The sequence below is a fragment of the Zonotrichia albicollis genome, chromosome 39 (genome assembly GCF_047830755.1).
Source record: "Zonotrichia albicollis isolate bZonAlb1 chromosome 39, bZonAlb1.hap1, whole genome shotgun sequence".
Classification (NCBI taxonomy): Eukaryota; Metazoa; Chordata; class Aves; order Passeriformes; family Passerellidae; genus Zonotrichia; species Zonotrichia albicollis.
This window is the reverse complement of record NC_133857.1, coordinates 522,275-542,389: the sequence shown is the minus strand read 5'-3', so window position 1 is coordinate 542,389 and position 20,115 is coordinate 522,275. Positions and strand designations below refer to the sequence as shown.

Below are 20,115 nucleotides of genomic sequence, written 5' to 3'. Positions count from 1 at the left end.
TCACCACGTTTCCTGAGGGGACACGGAGGTGTCACAGCCCCGAGGGTGGCACCCGGAGAGGTGGGGACACCCTGGAGGGTGTGGGGACATCTGGGTGGTCAAGGGACATCTGGGTGGTGAAGGGACATCTGGGTGGTCAATGGACATCTGGGTGGTCAAGGGACATCTGGGTGGTGAAGGGACATCTGGGTGGTCAATGGACATCTGATGGTCAAGGGACATCTGGGTGGTCAGGGGACATCACCACGTTCCCTGAGGGGACACGGAGGTGTCACAGCCCTGAGGGTGGCACCCGGAGAGGTGGGGACACCCTGGAGGGTGTGGGGACATCTTGGATGGTCAGGGGACATCTTGGATGGTCAAGGGACACCTTGATGGTCAAGGGACACCTTGGGTGTCCAGGGGACAGCTTGAGTGGTCAAGGGACAGTTTGGGTGGTCAAGGGACATCCTGGGATCAGGGGACATCCTGGGATCAAGGGACACCTTGGGTGCTCGAAGGACACCAGGGTGATCAGGGGACACCTTGTATGGTCCAGGGACACCTGGGGAACATGGGGACACCTTGGATGGACACCTTGGATGGTCAGGAGACACCTTGGGTGTTCAGGGGACACCTTGGGTGGTCAAGGGACATCCTGGGATCAAGGGACACCTGGGTGGTCAGGGGACACCCTGGGGACACCGCAGGTGGCACAGGGCACCCCAGGTGACCGTGCCCAGGTACCTTCGAGCAGGGACAGCAGCATCACCACCATGTCCTTCTGCAGGTCCAGCAGCTCCTTCAGCAGCCCCAGCTGGGACGAGTCCTGCGCGCCAGAGCTCCCAGTCAGCTCCCAGTACATCCCAGTTACCTCCCAGTAACTCCCAGTACATCCCAGTAACTCCCAGTGCCCTCCCAGTCACTCCCAGAGCTCCCAGTACATCCCAGTGCTCTCCCAGTACATCCCAGTCACCTCCCAGTGCTCCCAGTGCCCTCCCAGTAACTCCCAGTACATCCCAGTAACTCCCAGTACATCCCAGTGCCCTCCCAGTCACTCCCAGTAACTCCCAGTACATCCCAGTCACCTCCCAGTCACTCCCGTAACTCCCAGTACATCCCAGTCACCTCCCAGTCACTCCCAGTAATTCCTAGTGCTCCCAGTACATCCCAGTCACCTCCCAGTCACTCCCAGTTACCTCCCAGTACATCCCAGTCACCTCTCAGTAACTCCCATTACACCCCAGTCACCCCCCAGTACAACTGGGGTGTACTGGGAGGTGCGGTCCCACTCACCTCCCAGTAACTCCCAGTACATCCCAGTGCTCTCCCAGTACATCCCAGTCACCTCCCAGTGCTCCCAGTGCCCTCCCAGTTACTCCCAGTGCTCCCAGTGCCCCCAATCCCCTCCAAATCCCCTCCCAGCGCCCTCCCAGTGCTCCCAGTACACCCCAGTGCCCTCCCAGTGCTCCCAGTGCCCTCCCAGTGCTCCCAGTTCACTCCAGTGCCCACCTGTGCCAGTTTCTTCATCATGTGGGCGAAGACGTGCAGGAAGCCGACGACGGCGTCCCAGAGGCGGCTGTGGGCCAGGCTCTGCTGGTTCCCCGTGCAGGGGCCCTGGGGACGGACAGGGGACACTGGGGGCACTGGGGGACACTGGGGACACTGGGGGGACTGGGGGGACTGGGGGGACAGGGGGGCACTGGGGACACTGGGGGACACTGGGGGGAGAGGGGGACACTGGGAGGGACAGGGGACACTGGGGGGACTGGGGACACTGGGGCCACTTGGGGGACTGGGGACACTGGGGGGACAGGGGGACACTGGGAGGGACTGGGGACACTGGGGGACACTGGGGGCACTGGGGGGACAGGGGACACTGGGGGACACTGGAGGGACAGGGGGACACTGGGGGCACTGGGGGGACAGGGGGACACTGGGGGCACGGGGGGACACTGGGGGGAGAGGGGGACACTGGGAGGGACAGGGGGACACTGGGAGGACAGGGGACACTGGGGGGACTGGGGGACACTGAGGGGAGAGGGGGACACTGGGAGGGACTGGGGACACTGGGGGCACTGGGGGGACTGGGGACACTGGGGACACTGGGGGGACTGGGGGACACTGGGGGCACTGGGGGGACACTGGGGGGACAGGGGACACTGGGGGGGCAGGGGACACTGGGGGGACAGGGGACACTGGGGGACACTGAGGGGACACTGCGGGGAGAGGGGGACACTGGGAGGGACAGAGGGACACTGGGGGACACTGGGAGCACTGGGAGGGCACTGGGAGCACTGGGAGTTACTGGGAGGTGACTGGGAGGGAACTGGGAGGGACTGGGAGGGACTGGGAGCGACGCCCCAGAGCGCTGGGAGGGACCCCTGAGGGGACAGGGGGAGGGACCCCCCAGAGCCACTGGAATTTGGGGGGGCTTGGGGGGGGGATCTCAGGGCAGTGTGGGGGGGCTCAGGGGAATTTGAGGGATCCCAGGTGGGTTTGGGGGGTCCCAGGTGAGTTTGGGGGGTCCCAGGTGATTTTTGGGGGGTCCCAGGTGTGTTTGGGGTATCTCAGGTGGGTTTGGGGGCCCAGGTGTGTTTGGGGGGTCCCAGGTGGGTCTGGGGTCTCACCTGGATGTACTCGGTGAGGCTGTTGAACACCTGCTTGGCCACGGCCATGGGGGATTTGGGGGGTCCCAGGTGGGTCTGGGGTCTCACCTGGATGTACTCGGTGAGGCTGTTGAACACCTGCTTGGCCACGGCCATGGCCTTGGAGAAATTCCTCTTGCCCTGCTCGTCAATGACGTCCTTGCCCGAGTAGTACCAGTAGAAGTCACTGATGGACTCCTGGGGACAGTGGGGACATTGGGGACAGTGAGGGGACATTGGGGACAGTGAGGGGACACGGCACTGGGGACAGTCACTGATGGACTCCTGGGGACATTGGGGACAGTGGGGACAGTGAGGGGACATTGGGGACAGTCACTGATGGACTCCTGGGGACATTGGGGACAGTGGGGACATTGGGGACAGTGAGGGGACACGGCACTGGGGACAGTCACTGATGGACTCCTGGGGACACTGGGGACAGTGAGGGGACATTGGGGACACTGGGGACATTGGGGACAGTCACTGATGGACTCCTGGGGACATTGGGGACAGTGAGGAGACATTGGGGACAGTCACTGATGGACTCCTGGGGACATTGGGGACAGTGAGGGGACATTGGGGACACTGGTGACATTGGGGACAGTCACTGATGGACTCCTGGGGACATTGGTGACACAGGGCTGGGGACAGTCACTGATGGACTCCTGGGGACATTGGGGACAGTGAGGGGACATTGGGGACATTGGGGACACGGGGCTGGGGACAGTCACTGATGGACTCCTGGGGACACTGGGAACAGTGAGGGGACATTGGGGACACAGTGACACAGGGCTGGTGGCTCTGGGGACACTGGGGACAGTGAGGGGACATTGGGGACAGTCACTGATGGACTCCTGGGGACGTTGGGGACAGTGAGGGGACATTGGTGACACAGTGACACAGGGCTGGTGGCTCTGGGGACACTGGGGACAGTGAGGGGACACTGGGGACATTGGTGACACAGGGCTGGTGGCTCTGGGGACACTGGGGACAGTGAGGGGACATTGGGGACATTGGTGACACAGGGCTGGTGGCTCTGGGGACACTGGGGACAGTGAGGGGACATTGGGGACACAGTGACACAGGGCTGGTGGCTCTGGGGACATTGGGGACATTGAGGGGACACTGGGGACATTGGTGACACAGGGCTGGTGGCTCTGGGGACACTGGGGACAGTGAGAGGACATTGGGGACACAGTGACACAGGGCTGGTGGCTCTGGGGACACTGGGGACAGTGAGGGGACATTGGGGACACAGTGACACAGGGCTGGTGGCTCTGGGGACACTGGGGACACCAGGGCCCAGGTGTGTGTGTGTGTGTGTGTGTCACCTGCAGGCGCAGCAGGTAATCCACGGTGCAGATGATGATGTTGATGGTGGTCGTGTTCCCCGTCTGCGTCCTCAGGTAGTTCTGGAAGTCTGGGGGGGGACATTGGGGACACCCCGGGGTCACCTCGGTGTCACCTCGGTGTCACCTGGGTCCCCTCGTGTCCCCAGGGGTGTCCCCAGGTGTCCCCACCGTTGTTGTGGCCCTCGCAGAGCAGCTGCAGCAGCCGGAACAGGTCCTGGGTGAATTCATCGTCCGACATCACCTTCTCCCCTGGGGGGACACGAGAGGGGACACGGGGACAGCGGGGTCACCGGGGGCACGGCTGGCACGGGGACACCAGAGAGTGGCACGGGGACACACCCCAGTGGCACGGGGACAATCTGAGGTGGCACAGGGACACCCCAATATGGCACGGGGACAATCTGAGGTGGCACAGGGACACCAGAGAGTGGCACGGGGACACACCCCAGGGGCACAGGGACAATCTGAGGTGGCACAGGGACACCAGAGAGTGGCACAGGGACACCAGAGAGGGGCACGGGGACACACCCCAGTGGCACGGGGACACTCTGGCATGACAGGGACACCACAGAGAGTGGCACGGGGACAATCTGAAGTGGCACAGGGACACCACAGAGTGGCATGGGGACACCTTGGCATGACAGGGACACCAGAGAGTGGCACAAGGACACCCCAGGGTGGCACAGGGACACCCCGAGATGGCACAGGAACACCAGAGAGTGGCACGGGGACACCTTGGCATGACGGGGACACACCACAGAGTGGCACGGGGACAATCCGAGGTGGCACAGGGACACTCTGGCCTGACAGGGACACTAAGATGGCACCAGGACACCAGAGAGTGGCACCACGACACCCCAGGGTGGCACGGGGACACCCTGAGATCGCACAGGGACACCAGAGAGTGGCACAGGGACAATTTGAGGTGGCACGGGGTCACCCCGAGATGGCACCAGGACACCAGAGAGTGGCACAGGGACACCAGAGTGGCACAGGGACAAGCAAGGTGGCACAGGGACAGCATAGGGGACATTGGGGTGGCACGGGGACATGCTGGGGTGGCACGGGGACAAGCAGGGTGACATTGGGATGGTGGGGGTTAGCAGGGAGGGGACACGCAGGGGACAAGCAGGGACATGGGGACAGGGCCACCCTCCCCAGCCCCACGGAGCCTTTAGGGACCCCAACCCTGTGTCCCCTATGGCCCTGAGACCACCTAGAGACCCCCAGCCCCCTTAAATCCCCTATGGCCCCAGTAATCCCCTATAGCCCCCAGCCCCAAATCCCCCATAGTCCCCTTACAACCCCCAATAATCCTCTATAGCCCCCAGCCCCAAATCCCCCACAGCCCTGAGAATCCCCTATAGCCCCCAGCCCCAAATCCCTCAATAATCCTCTATAGCCCCCAGCCCCAAATCCTCCATAACCCCAGTAATCCCCTATAGCCCCCAGCCCCAAATCCCCCACAGCCCTGAGAATCCCCTATAGCCCCCAGCCCCAAATCCCTCAATAATCCTCTATAGCCCCCAGCCCCAAATCCCCCATAGCCCTATTCCCATCACGCCCCAAATAATCCCCAAAAGCCCCCAGTCCCAAATCCCCCATAGCCCCTTACAACCCCCAATAATCCTCTATAGCCCCCAGCCCCAAATCCCCCACAGTCCCCAATAATCCCCTATAGCCCCCAGCCCCAATCCCCAATAATCCCCAGTAACCCCCAGTCCCAAATCCCTCACAGCCCCCTTACAACCCCCAATAATCCTCTATAGCCCCCAGCCCCAAATCCCCCATAGCCCCCTTACAACCCCCAATAATTCTCTATAGCCCCCAGCCCCAAATCCCCCATAGCCCCCTTACAACCCCCAATAATCCTCTATAGCCCCCAGCCCCAAATCCCCCAATAATCCCCTATAGCCCCCAGCCCCAATCCCCCAATAATCCTCTATAGCCCCCAGCCCCAAATCCCACATAGCCCCCCCTGGGCCCCACAATAGCCCCCCAGCCCTATAGCCCCCCTGTCCCACCCCATATTGACTGTTCTCCCAGCTCATGGACCCCACAGCCCCCCCAGCCCCATAACTGACCCCATAGCCCCCCAAAGCCCCCCCTGGTCCTATAGCCCCCCTGTCCCACCCCATATTTACCGTTCTCCCGGCTGATGACTGCCAGCGGAGCCGGGGGGAGAGAAGAGACAGTGAGCGGGGGGCGGGGGGAATTTGGGGGGATTTAGGGGGGGTCCAGGGAAAGATTTGGGGTGAGGGGTATTAGGGTTTGGGGGATTTAGGGGTCCAGGAGGGATTTAGGGGATCCAGGGGAGGATTTAGGGTTCCAGAGTGGAATTGGGGGACCAGGGAAAGATTTGGGGTGAGGGGCATTAGGGGGATTTAGGGATCCAGGGGGGATTTAGGGGATCCAGGGAAATATTTGGGGTGGGGGGGGGATTAGGGTTGGGGGATTTAGGTGATCCAGGATGGAAATTTGGGATCCAGGAGGGAAATTTGGGGATCCAGGGGTGGAACTGGGGTGGGGGGAATTAGAGGTTGGGAGATTTAGGGGATCCAGAGGGGAAATTGGGGTAGGGGGAATTAGGGTTGGAGGGATTTAGGGATCATGGGGGGGATTGAGGGGATCCAGGGGGGAATTTGGGATCCAGGGGTGGAATTGGGGTGGGGGGAATTAGGGGTTGGGGATTTAGGGGATCCAGGGGCGATTTAGGGTTTGGGGGGATGACAAACAAACGGGGTGAATTGGGGTGGGGGGGCATTAGATTTTGGGGGGCTTTAGGGGTGGAATTGGGGGGCATTAGGGGTGGGGGGGCATTGAGGTTTGGGGGAATTAGGGGAGGATTTGGGGGGGCTTTAGGATAGGAATTGGGGGATATTAGAGGTGGGGGGGCATTAGATTTTGGGGTGTTTCAGGGGAAGAATTGAGGTGTTTCAGGGTAGGAATTGGGGGGCATTAGGGGTGGGGGGGCATTAGATTTTGGGGTGTTTCAGGGTAGGAGTTTTGGGTGGGGGGGCATTAGATTTTGGGGTGGTTTAGGGGTGAAATTGGGGTGGGGGGCATTAGATTTTGGGGTGTTTCGGGGTAGGAGTTTTGGGTGGGGGGCATTAGATTTTGGGGTGTTTTAGGGGTGGGGGGGCATTAGATTTTGGGGTGTTTCAGGGTAGGAACTTTGGGTGGGGGGCATTAGATTTTGGGGTGTTTCAGGGATGGAATTGGGGGGGCATTAGGGGTGGGGGGGGCATTAGATTTTGGGGTGTTTCAGGGATGGAATTGGGGTGTTTTAGGGGTGGGGGGGCATTAGATTTTGGGGTGTTTCGGGGTCAGGGAGCCACATCTCAGCAGGTGTTGGGGGGTCGGAGCAGCGCGGGGATTTTTGGGGTGCAGAATGGGGGGCCCCCCCTCAATCCCAGCCCGCCCCACCCCTCTGGGGGTCCCTTTTTTTGGGGGGGGGGTCCCTTTGGGGGTCCCGGCCCCCACTCACTGGTGCCCTCCTCGGTGACCATGCCCAGCCCCTCGGCCTTGTTCTGCCGCTCAAACGCGTTCAGGTCCAGGACACTGCGGGGAGGGGGGACCCCAAAAATGGGGGTCAGGGGGACCCCAAAAATGGCACAGACCCACCCGGGGGGTCCTGCTGATCTGGGGGACCCCAAAACCCCGGGGGGGACCCCAAAAATGGGGGTCAGGGGGACCCCAAAAATGGCACAGACCCACCCGGGGAGTCCTGCTGATCTGGGGGACCCCAAAACCCCGGGGGGGACCCCAAAAATGGGGGTCAGGGGGACCCCAAAAATGGCACAGACCCACCCGGGGAGTCCTGCTGATCTGGGGGACCCCAATAGTCCGGGGAAACCCCAAAATCACGGCAGGGGAACCCCAAAAATGGGGGTCAGGGGGACCCCAAAAACGGCACAGACCCACCTGGGGGGGTCCTGCTGATCTGGGGGACCCCAAAACCCCGGGGGAGACCCCAAAAATGGGGGTCAGGGGGACCCCAAAACCAGACCCACCTGAGGGGGGTCCTGCTGATCTGGGGGATCCCAATAGCTCGAGGGAACCCCAAAATCGCGGCAGGGGGACCCCAAAAATGGCACAGACCCGCCCGGGGGGTCCTGCTGATCTGGGGGACCCCAAAACCCCCGGGGGGACCCCAATATCCCTGGGGAACCCCAATTCCCATGGGGGGAACCCAATAGCCTGGGGAAACCCCAATATCCTGGGGGAGGACCCCAAAAACCTGAGGGGGACCCCAATTCCCACAGAAGGACCCCAATTCCTACAGGATGATCCCAATTCTGACTGGGGGACTCCAATAGCCTGGGGAGGACCCCAATTCCCACGGGGGGACCCCAATATCCCAAAGGGGATCCCAATTTCCCCAGAGTGTCCCTAATTTCCCTTGGGGGGTCCCCCAAATTCCCCCAGAGTGACCCCAATTCCAACTGAGTGACCCCACTTCTAAATGGGGGTCCCCCAATTCCCACTGGGTGATTTCAATTCCCTCAGGGTGACCCCAATTCCTTTGAGGTGACCCCAATTCCCCCAGAGTGACCCCAATTCCCCCAGAGTGACCCCAATTCCTTTGAAGTGACCCCAATTCCCACAGGGGGACCCCAATTCCCACTGGGTGATTTCAATTCCCTCAGGGTGACCCCAATTCCCACAGGAGGGACCCCAGTTTCTCCGAAGTGATCCTAATTCTAACTGGGGTCCCCCAATTTCCCCAAAGTGACCCCAATTTCCCCAGAGTGACCCCAATTCCCTCAGGGTGTCCCCCAATTTCCCCAAAGTGACCTCAATTCCCCCAAAGTGACACCAGTTCCCACAGGGTGACCCCAATTCCTTTGAAGTGACCCCAATTCCGTTGAGGTGACCCCAATGCCCCCAGGGTGACCCCAGTTCCCCCAGGGTGACCCCGTTTCCCACGGGGGGTCCCCGTTTTCCCGCACCTGCAGGTTTGCATCAGCGCCTGCACGCTCTGGAAGAAGCCGACCTCGCGCTTGGACTTGAGGTACTCCAGCATCTTCTGTGGGGACATTGAGGGGACACTGGGGACACTGGGGACACTGGGGACACTGGGGACACTGGGGATACTGGGACATTGGGGGACATTGGGGGACACTGGGGACACTGGGGACACAGGGGGACATTGGGGACACTGGGTACACTGGGGACATTGGGGGACATTGGGGACACAGGGGACACGTGAGGGACATGGGGGACACTGAGGGGACATTGGGGACACTGGGGACACACAGGGACACTGGGGGACACGTGAGGGACATGGGGGACACTGGGGGACAGCAGGGGACATTGAGGGGACATGGAGGGACACTGAGGGACATTGGGGACACTGGGGACACAGAGGGGACCTGGGGGACACAAGGGACAGCAGGGGACAGGTGGGGACACTGAGGGACACTGGGGACATTGGGGACACTGAGGGGACATTGAGGACACTGGGGACACACAGGGACATGGGGGACACTGGGGACACTGGGGGACAGCAGGGGACATTGAAGGGACATGGAGGGACACTGATGGGACATGGGGGACACAAGGGACAGCAGGGGACAGGTGGGGACACTGAGAGACACACGGGACACAGGGGACATTGGGGACAGGAGGGGACATTGGGGGGACATGGAGGGACACTGAGGGACATTGGGGACACTGAGGGGACCTGGGGGACACAAGGGACAGCAAGGGACAGGTGGGGACACTGAGGGACATTGGGGACAGGTGAGGGACAGGTGGGGACACTGAGGGACACTGGGGACACAGGGGACATTGGGGACAGGAGGGGACACACAGGGACACAGGGGACAGGTGAGGGGACATGGAGGGACACTGAGGGGACATGGGGGACACAAGGGACAGCAGGGGACAGGTGGGGACACTGAGAGACACACGGGACACAGGGGACATTGGGGACAGGAGGGGACATTGGGGACAGGAGGGGACACACAGGGACACGGGACAAGTGGGGACACTGAAGGACATTGGGGACAGGTGAGGGACAGGAAGGGACACGTGAGGGACATGGGGGACACTGGGGGACAGGGGGACATTGGGGACACTGGGGACAGCAGGGGACAGGTGAGAGACACTGGGGACATTCAGGGGTTATTCAGGGGACATGGAGGGACACAGGTGACACAGGGGACATTGGGGACAGCTGGGGACACACAGGGGGGGACACTGGAGACAGAGTGACACAGGTGACACAGGAGACACGTAGAGTGACACAGGTGACACGGGACATTGGGAACACACAGGTGACACAGGGGACATTGGGGACACACAGGTGACACAGCTGGGGACACACAGAGTGACACAGGTGACACAGGGGACACGTAGAGTGACACAGGTGACACGGGACATTGGGAACACACAGGTGACACAGGGGACATTGGGGACACACAGGTGACACAGGGGACACACAGGTGACACAGGAGGGGACATTGGGGACATTGGGAACACACAGGTGACACAGGGGACACACAGAGTGACACAGGAGGGGACATTGGGGACATTGGGAACACACAGGCGACAGGAGGGGACACACAGGTGACACAGGAGGGGACATTGGGGACGCAGGGGTGGCACACAGGTGACAGGAGGGCACACAGGTGACACAGCTGGGGACGCAGGGGTGGCACACAGGTGACACAGGAGGGGACAATGGGGACGCAGGGGTGGCACACCTGCTGCACGTCGGCGTTGCCCCCGTTGAGGATGGAGATGCCCAACTTGAGCGTGGAGGAGACCATGGCCCCCCGCTCACCTGGGGACACAACGGTGACACCGGGGTCACCAAAGGCGTCACCATGGGGTCACTCAGCGGTCACTCATTGGTCACTCAGTGATCACTCAGTGGTCACTCACTGGTCAGTGGTCACTCATTGGTCACTCAGGGTCACTAATTGGTCACTCACTGGTCACTCATTGGTCACTCAGTGGTCACTCACTGGTCAGTGGTCACTCAGGGTCAGTGGTCACTCAGGGTCACTCAGTGGTCACTCAGTGGTCACTCATTGGTCACTCGTGGTCACTCAGGGGTCACTCATTGGTCACTCACTGGTCACTCATTGGTCACTCAGTGGTCACTCACTGGTCAGTGGTCACTCAGGGTCACTCAGTGGTCACTCAGTGGTCACTCAGCGGTCACTTGTGGTCACTCACCCTTGCAGGCGCTGATCATCTGCAGCACCATCTCGGCCGCTCCCCGCGTGTGCAGCCGGGCCTGCTGCGACAGCAGCTTCTGCTTCTCCATCTCCTTCTCCTGGGGGTCACACAGGGGTCACAGGGGTCAGAGAGGGGTCACTGGGGTCACAGGGGTCAGGAGGGGTCACAGGGGTCAGGAGGGGTCACAGGGATTTGGGGGGTCATGGGGGTCACAGCGGCTTCTGCTTCTCCATCTCCTTGGGACATTGGGGACATCACAGAGGTCACAGGGATTTGGGGGGTCACAGGGGTCACAGGGGTCAGGAGGGGTCACGGGGGGGTCAGGGGGTTTTTGGGGTCCCCCCCTCCACACCTCAAAGGAATCCTCGGCTTCTTCCTCTTCCTTCTCCTCTTCCTCCTTCTCTTCCTCTTCCCCCTCCTCGATGTGGCAGCTCTGGGGAATTGGGGAGGGGGGGGGGAGCCCCAAATTAGGAACCCTCACCCCCCAAAAACCAACCTGGGGGGGCCCAAAATTCCCAGTTTTGGGGTCCCCCCGGTTTTGGGGTCCCCCCATTTTTGGGGTGCCCCATTTTTGGAGTGCCCAGGATTTGGGCTCCCCCATTTTTCGGGTGTCCCGTTTTTGGGGTGCCCCATTTTTAGGGTGCCCCATTTTTAGGGTGTCCCATTTTTGAGGTGTCCCTGGTTTTGGAGTGCCTCATTTTTGGGGTCCTCCCGATTTTTGCCCCCCCCCCCATTTTTGGGGTGTCCAGGTTTTGGGGTGCCCCGTTTTTGGGGTGCCCACCTTGGCCATGATGCCGGCGTAGGCCATGTACAGGTGATCCTGCTCCAGGTGGCTGCGGGGTGAGGAGGGGACACGGGTTGGGGACAGGGGGGGACACCCCGGAGCCCCAAAAAGGGGACCCCAGGTGACCCCAAGGGGGGGTTTGAGCTCCCCCCACCCTGAGGAGCCAAACCAGGATTTGGGGTGCCCAGGGTGGGGATTTGGGGTCTCCTCTGTGGGGTTTTGGGGTGCCCACAGTGGGATTTGGGGTCTCACCCAATGGGATTTGGGACGCCCATGGTGGATTTGGGGTTCTCCTCTGTGGGGTTTTGGGGTCCTTGCAGGGGATTTGGGGTCCCCCCTCAGGGATTTGGGGTCCCCCGTGTGATTTGGGGTCCTCTCAGGGAGTTGAGGTCTCTGAGGGATTTGGGGTCCCCCCAGATTTTGGTGTCCCCACAGGGATTTGGGGTCCCCTGCAGGATTTGGGGTCTCTGAGGGAGATTTGGGGTCCCCAGTGTAATTTGGGATCCCCATTGGGTTTTGGGGTCCCCAGTGTGACTGGGTGTCCCCACAGGGATTTGGGGTTCCCAGTGGGATTTAGGGTCCCCAGCTGAGTTTGGGATCCCTGCAGGATTTGGGGTCCCCCTGGGTTTTGGTGTCCCCACAGGGATTTGGGGTCCCCACAGGGATTGGTGTCCCCACAAGGATTTGGGGTCCCCACTGGGGTTTGGGGTCCCCTCAGGATTTGGGGTCGCCCCTCAAGATTTGGGGTCCCTGGTGTGATTTGGGATCCCTGCAGGAATCTGGGGTCCCCCCTCAGGGATTTGGGGTCCCCCCTCAGGGATTTGGTTTCCCCTCAGGATTTGGGATCTCTGCAGGATTTGGGGTCTCCTCTGTGGGGTTTTGAGGTCCCCAGTGTGATTTGGGGTCCCCTGGGGTTTTGGGGTCCCCCTGCTGGGTTTTGGGGTCACCTCTGCTCGGTGAGCGCGGTGCGGCTGAAGTGCAGGATCAGCTGGTGCAGCGGGTCCGGCCGCGCCTCTGCCTCTTCCTCCTCCTCCTCCTCCTCCCGCCCCGACTTCTGCGCCCACAAACCCCCAACCCCGTCAGGGGGGGGCTCCGGGGGTCCCCAAACCCCCCGGGGGTGTCCCCAAACCCCAAAGGTGCCCCCAAACCACAAAGGTGTCCCCAAACCCCCCGGGGGTGTCCCCAAACCCCTAATGAATGTCCCCAAACCGTGGGAATATCCCCAAACCTGTGGGAGTGTCCCCAAACCCCCAGGGATATCCCCAAACCTCCAGGGGGTGTCCCCAAACCTCCTGGCAATGTCCCCAAACCTCAAAGGTGTCCCCAAAACCCAGAGATGTCCCCAAACCCCCCAGGGGTGTCCTCAAACCCCAATGCATGTCCCCCAAAGCCCAGAGATGTCCCCAAACCCCCCAGAGGTGTCCCCAAATCCCCGGGGATGTCCCCAAACCCCAACAGGTGTCCCCAAACCCCAGGGATGTCCCCAAACCCCCCAGGGATGTCCCCAAGCCCCAATGGATGTCCCCAAACCCTAAATGGATGTCCCCAAACCCCAGGGATGTCCCCAAGCCCCAGGGGCGTCCCCGAATCCCCCAGGAATGTCCCCAAACCCCAATGGATGTCCCCAAGGCCCAGGTCAGGGGGGTCTCAGGATGTCCCCAAGCCCAGGAATGTCCCCAAACCCCCCAGGGATGTCCCCAAACCCCCCAGGGATGTTCCCAAACCCCAGGGATGTCCCCAAGCCCAGGGATGTCCCCAAACCCCCCAGGGATGTCCCCAAACCCCCCAGGGATGTCCCCAAACCCAGGGCTGTCCCCTCTCACCGAGAGGTCGTCGATCATTCGGTCCTCGAAGGGCGGCTGCTCCCGGGCCAGCCACGAGAGCCGGTAGGACTCGAGGAACATGTTACAGGCCCGGTGCCTGGGGACACGGCTGTCACCTGTGTGCCAGCCTGGCACTGCCACCTGTGCCAGCCTGGCATCACCTGTGCCCACCTGGCACCACCTGTGCCCGGCAGGACTCGAGGAACATGTTACAGGCCCGGTGCCTGGGGACACGGCTGTCACCTGTGTGCCAGCCTGGCACTGCCACCTGTGCCCACCTGGCACCACCTGTGCCTGCCTGGCACCACCTGTGCCCGGCAGGACTCGAGGAACATGTTACAGGCCCGGTGCCTGGGGACACGGCTGTCACCTGTGTGCCAGCCTGGCACTGCCACCTGTGCCCACCTGGCACCACCTGTGCCTGCCTGGCACCACCTGTGCCCGCCTGGCACCACCCAGCATCACTGTGCCCGGCAGGACTCGAGGAACATGTTACAGGCCCAGTGCCTGGGGACACGGCTGTCACCTGTGTGTCAGCCTGTGCCTGCCTGACATGACCTGTGCCCACCTGGCATCACCTGTGCCCACCTGGGGGCCCACCCATCCCCACCTGGAGGGTGCCAGGTGGCATCCAGGGCTCCCAGGTGTCACCTGGAGGGTGGCAAGTGTCACCCAGAGAGTGCCAAGTGTCACCCAGGGGGTTGCAGGTATAACTCCTGGGGTCCCAGGTGTCACCCAGGGGGTGCCAGGTGTCCCCCAGTGCCCCCCAATCCCCTCCCAGTGCCCCCCAGTGCCCGCAGTGCCCACCTGGGCAGGTTGTACAGGGGCGTCATGCGAAAGCAGGCGACGACGGCGCGGCGGCGCTGCTTGGACAGGAGCTTGTGCCACACGGCTTTCTTGGACTTGTAGGGGTGCTCTGTCTGTGGGGGGGCACCGGGGTCACCCCCAAACCCCCTGGGCACCCCCAAAATCCCTGGGACCCCCCAAACCACCCCCAGAGCACCCAAAGGGCACCCAAAGGGCACAGAGCACCCCAAGCTTGTGCCACACGGCCACCTTGGGCTTGTAGGGCTGCTCTGTCTGTGAGGGGGGTCACTGGGGTCACCTGGGCATCCCCAAACCCCCCTGGGCACCTCCAAACCCCCCTGAGCACCCCCTGAGCCCCCCAAGCCCCCAGACCTGCTCGAGGTGGTAGAGCACGGCCGACACCTCCTGCACCCTGCGCACGACCTGCTCGGGGCTGTCGGGGTCCTCGTCCCGCCCGGCCTGGCGCACCAGGGCCATCTGCCAGCGGGCTGAGCCCGTGTTCTCCACCTGGGGACATTGGGGACATTGGGGACATCATTGGGACATCATTGGGACATCATTGGGACATCAGCACCAGGGCCATCTGCCAGCGGGCCGAGCCCGTGTTCTCCACCTGGGGACATTGGGGACATTGGGGACATCAGCACCAGGGCCATCTGCCAGCGGGCTGAGCCCGTGTTCTCCACCTGGGGACATTGGGGACATTGATTGGGGACATTGGGGACATCAGCACCAGGGCCATCTGCCAGCGGGCCGAGCCCGTGTTCTCCACCTGGGGACATTGGGGACATTGATTGGGGACATCAGCACCAGGGCCATCTGCCAGCGAGCTGAGCCCGTGTTCTCCACCTGGGGACATTGGGGACATTGGGGACATCATAGGGACATTGGGGACATCATTGGGAACATCACTGGGGACAGCACCAGGGCCATCTGCCAGCGTGCTGAACCTGTGTTCTCAACCTGGGGACACTGGGGACATCACTGGGACATTGGGGGGCACAAGGGGCTCCTGGGGACACAGTGACACCAAGGACACAGTGACACAGGGTGGGGACACAGTGACACTGGAGACAAGGTGACACAGGTGACACAGTAACACAGGTGACACAGGTGACACAGTAACACAGGTGAGACAGTGACACAGGTGACACAGTGACACAGGTGACACAGTGGACACAGTGACACAGTGACACAGGAGACACAGGGGACACGGGGGACACAGTGACACAGGGGACACGGGGGACACAGTGACACAGGGGACACAGTGACACAGTGACACAGGAGACACAGGGGACACAGGTGACACAGTGACACAGGGGACACAGTGACACAGTGACATGGGGCCGTGCCAGCTCACCTTGTCCTGCAGGTGCAGGTTGTTGTGCAGGAACTCCCGAACCTCCTCGTCCGTGTCCTTCTGCAGAGGGGGGACACACAGGGGACAATCAGCAAGGGTCCCCAAACCCTTGAGGGTGTCCCCAAACCCTTGGAAGTGTCCCCAAAGCCACGGAGGTGTCCCCAAACCCCAGGCTTGTCCCTGGCCACCCACCAGTGTTCCACCCTTGGCCAGAGCCATGTCTCCAACCCAAGGCCTTTGTCCCTAAACCCAGGGGACATTTGTGGGTCCCAGGTGCCCCCAGGTGTGCCCAGGTGCCCCCAGGTATCCCCAGGTGTCCCCAGCGGGCGCCCACCAGGGCGTAGCGGCCCTTGGCCAGCGCCATGTCCCAAATCCCAGGGGACATTTGGGGGTCCCACGTGTGCCCACGTGTGCCCAGGTGTCCCCAGGTGTGCCTAGGTGTCCCCAGGTGTCCCCAGGTGGGCACCCACCAGGGTGTAGTGGCCCTTGGCCAGCGCCATGTCCCAAATCCCAGGGGACATTTGGTGGTCCCACGTGTGCCCAGGTGTCCCCAGATGCCCCCAGGTGTGCCCAGGTGCCCCCAGGTGTCCCCAGGTGGGCACCCACCAGGGCGTAGCGGCCCTTGGCCAGCGCCATGTCCCAAATCCCAGGTGTCCCCAGGTGTGCCCAGGTGTCCCCAGGTGTCCCCAGGTGGGCACCCATCAGGGCGTAGTGGCCCTTGGCCAGCACCATGTCCCAAATCCCAGGGGACATTTGGTGGTCCCACGTGTGCCCAGGTGCCCCCAGGTGTGCCCAGGTGCCCCCAGGTGTCCCCAGCGGGCACCCACCAGGGCGTAGTGGCCCTTGGCCAGCGCCATGTCCCAAATCCCAGATGTGCCCAGGTGTCCCCAGATGCCCCCAGGTGTCCCCAGCGGGCACCCACCAGGGCGTAGCGGCCCTTGGCCAGCGCGATCAGCTCCTGGTCAGCAGGTGAGCACATGTTGAGGCCAATGGGCAGCATCTTCTTGAGGGTGGCCACGATGAGCGAGGTGTGCACCGAGTAGCGGTCCCCGCGGCGGCGCTTCTTGGAGCGCTCCTGCTCCGAGCCACCACCCTGAGGGGACAGGGACAGTGTGGGGACAGGGACAGGAACCCCATAACCAGTGTCAGCTCCTGCTCCGAGCCACCACCCTGAGGGGACAGGATGGTGACACAGGGTCAGCAGGGACCCCATAACCAGTGACAGCTCCTGCTCCGAGCCACCACCCTGCAGGGACAGGGACAGTGTGGGGACAGGGACAGGGACCTCATAACCAGTGTCAGCTCCTGCTCTGAGCCACCACCCTGCAGGGACAGGGACAGCGTGGGGACAGGGATGGGGACACGGGGTCAGCAGGGACCCCATAACCACAGGACAGGGGGTCCCAGCCAATGTCACCCCACAGAAGGGTCCTGGGGGGTCCCAGCTGTGGTGACCCCACAGAACAGGACCCTGCAGGAGTTTTGGGGGTCTCAGCTGTGGTGACCCCACAGAACAGGAGTCTTGGGGGTCCCAGATGTTGTGGCCCCACAGGACAGGAGTTTTGGGGGTCCCAGCTGTGGTGGCCCCACAGAACAGGAGTTTTGGGGGTCCCAGCTGTGGTGACCCCACAGAACAGGAGTCTTGGGGGTCCCAGATGTTGTGGCCCCACAGGACAGGAGTTTTGGGGGTCCCAGCTGTGGTGGCCCCACAGAACAGGAGTTTTGGGGGTCCCAAGCCTGGTGACCCCCCAGGACAGGACCCTGCAGGAGTTTTGGGGTCCCAGCTGTGGTGACCCCACCGAGGGGTCCTGTGTGCCCCCTGTGTGCCCCCCCAGCCCCTCCCCGCTAACCTGTCCATCTCCAGACTGGGAGCAGCACCCGCAGCCGAGGGGAGAGAAGAGAGAGAGTCAGGGACAGCGGGACACCGTTAGGGACAGGGGGACACCGTTAGGGACAGGGGGACAGCATTAGGGACAGTAGGACACCATTAGGGACATGGGGACAGTGGGACACCGTTAGGGACATGGGGACAGTGTTGGGGACAGCGGGATACCGTTAGGGACATGGGGACATGGGGACACCATTAGGGACATGGGGACACCGTTAGGGACATGGGGACAGTGGGACACCGTTAGGGACAGTGGGACACCGTTAGGGACATGGGGACACCATTAGGGACAGAGGGGACAGGACACGGGGACAGTGCTGGGGACAGTGGGACACTGTTAGGGACATGGGGACAGAACTGGGAACAGTGGGACACAAGGACAGTGGGACACTGTTAGGGACATGGGGACAGTGCTGGGGACATGGGGACAGGACATGGGGACAGTGCTGGGAACAGTGGGACACTGTTAGGGACAATGGGACACCATTAGAGACATGGGGACAGAACTGGGGACATCGTTGGGGACAATGGGACACCGTCAGGGACATGGGGACAGCGGTGGGGACATGGGGACAGCGTTGGGTACACTGTCAGGGACACTGGGACACTGTTAGGGACATGGGGACAAGGATTTTTGGGTGAATTAGGAGTCCCAGGTGGAATTTTGGGGTGAATTAGGGGTTTGAGGTGGGATTTGGGGTGAATTGTAGGTTCCAGGTGGGGTTGGGGGTGAATTAGAGATTTGAGGTGGGAATTTGGGGTGAAATCACAGGTCTCAGGTGGGTTTGGAGTGAATTAGGGGTCTCAGGTGCGATTTTGGGGTGAATTAGGGGGTCCCAAGTGGGATTTGGGGCGAATTAGGGGTTTGAGGTGGGTTTGAGGTGGAATTTTGGGTCCAAGATGGTTTTTGCAGTGAATTATGGGTTCAAGTTGGGATTTTGGGTGAATTAAGGGTTTGAGGTGAGATTTTGGGGCAAATTATGGGTTCAAGTTGGGATTTTGGGTGAATTAAGGGTTTGAGGTGGGATTTTGGGGTGAATTATGGGTTCAAGGTGGGATTTTGGGGTGAATTATGGGTTCCAGGTGAGTTTGGGGCTTCAGGGGGGGTTGGGTGGGATGGAACCCAGGGGGTCCTGGGGGGTCAGGGGCAGTTTGGGGTCCCCCCCAGCCCACCTTGGCCATCTTGCTCTTGCTGTCGGCCGTCAGGAAGGACATGTTGTTGATCTCGTTCTGCACCACGAAGTTCTGCTCCTCACGCTTGAAGTTCTGGGGTGGGGGGACACGGACAGGGGGTCAGGACCCCCAAAAGGTCACCTGGGACCCCCCAAAGGTTACACTGGACCCCTCTGGACCCCCACTCACGTGGGACTTGGACCAGTAGATGAAGACCTCGCCCACCATGCGGAACAGCTCCTCGGCGTCCTCGTTGGGCTCCGTCAGCCACTTGGCCCTGAGGGGACACCAGGGGACACAGGGACATCACCAGGGGGTCACCGGGACGTCACTGGGGGGTCACCACCGGGGGGACACCATCAGTGGGTCACCACCCCCATGGACACCATCGTTGGGTGCCCATGGCCACCATTAATGAGTCCCTGTGGCCACTGTGGTTGGGTTCCCAAGGCCACCAAGGTTGGGGTCATCACAGCCGTGTCCCCAAGGCCACCATGGCTGGCTCACCCTGGCCATGTCCCCAGCCCCCTGGCACTGTCCCCAGCCCCTGGCACTGTCCCCATCCCCATAGCCATGTCCCCATCCCCATGGCACTGTCCCCAGCCCCTGGCACTGTCCCCAGCCCCATAGCCATGTCCCGATCCCCATGGCACTGTCCCCATCCCCATGGCACTGTCCCCATCCCCATGGCACTGTCCCCAGCCCCCTGGCACTGTCCCCAGCCCCATGGCACTGTCCCCATCCCCATGGCACTGTCCCCACCCACTGGCACTGTCCCCATCCCCATAGCCATGTCCCCAGCCCCTGGCACTGTCCCCAGCCCCACAGCCATGTCCTCAGCCCCATGGCACTGTCCCCATCCCCATGGCACTGTCCCCATCCCCACAGCCATGTCCCCATCCCCATGGCAGTGTCCCCAGCCCCATGGCACTGTCCCCAGCCCCTGGCACTGTCCCCAGCCCCTGGCACTGTCCCCAGCCCCTGGTACTGTCCCCATCCCCGTGTCCCCTGCCCTCACCGGCTGTTGTCCACGTAGCGGATGAGCAGCGGGTAGAGCAGCCCCATAGCCATGTCCCCATCCCCATGGCACTGTCCCCAGCCCCATGGCAC

The 20,115-nt window shown here is 62.0% G+C and overlaps 1 protein-coding gene across 1 annotated transcript in view; it reads right to left on the bottom strand.

Annotated features, from left to right (window-relative positions):
• LOC106630639 (ryanodine receptor 1) overlaps positions 1-20,115 on the bottom strand; it is a 143,921-nt gene that overhangs the window by 20,404 nt on the left and 103,402 nt on the right. Inside the window, 21 exon segments of the mRNA XM_074531811.1 lie at positions 727-808; positions 1,492-1,596; positions 2,697-2,825; positions 3,959-4,047; positions 4,148-4,228; positions 6,124-6,141; positions 7,467-7,540; positions 8,932-9,008; positions 10,690-10,769; positions 11,168-11,267; positions 11,523-11,603; positions 11,952-12,003; positions 12,902-13,008; positions 13,778-13,874; positions 14,585-14,697; positions 14,957-15,091; positions 15,945-16,004; positions 16,867-17,037; positions 17,795-17,809; positions 19,006-19,098; positions 19,195-19,282. Coding sequence (XP_074387912.1) covers positions 727-808; positions 1,492-1,596; positions 2,697-2,825; positions 3,959-4,047; positions 4,148-4,228; positions 6,124-6,141; positions 7,467-7,540; positions 8,932-9,008; positions 10,690-10,769; positions 11,168-11,267; positions 11,523-11,603; positions 11,952-12,003; positions 12,902-13,008; positions 13,778-13,874; positions 14,585-14,697; positions 14,957-15,091; positions 15,945-16,004; positions 16,867-17,037; positions 17,795-17,809; positions 19,006-19,098; positions 19,195-19,282 — 1,847 coding nt within the window.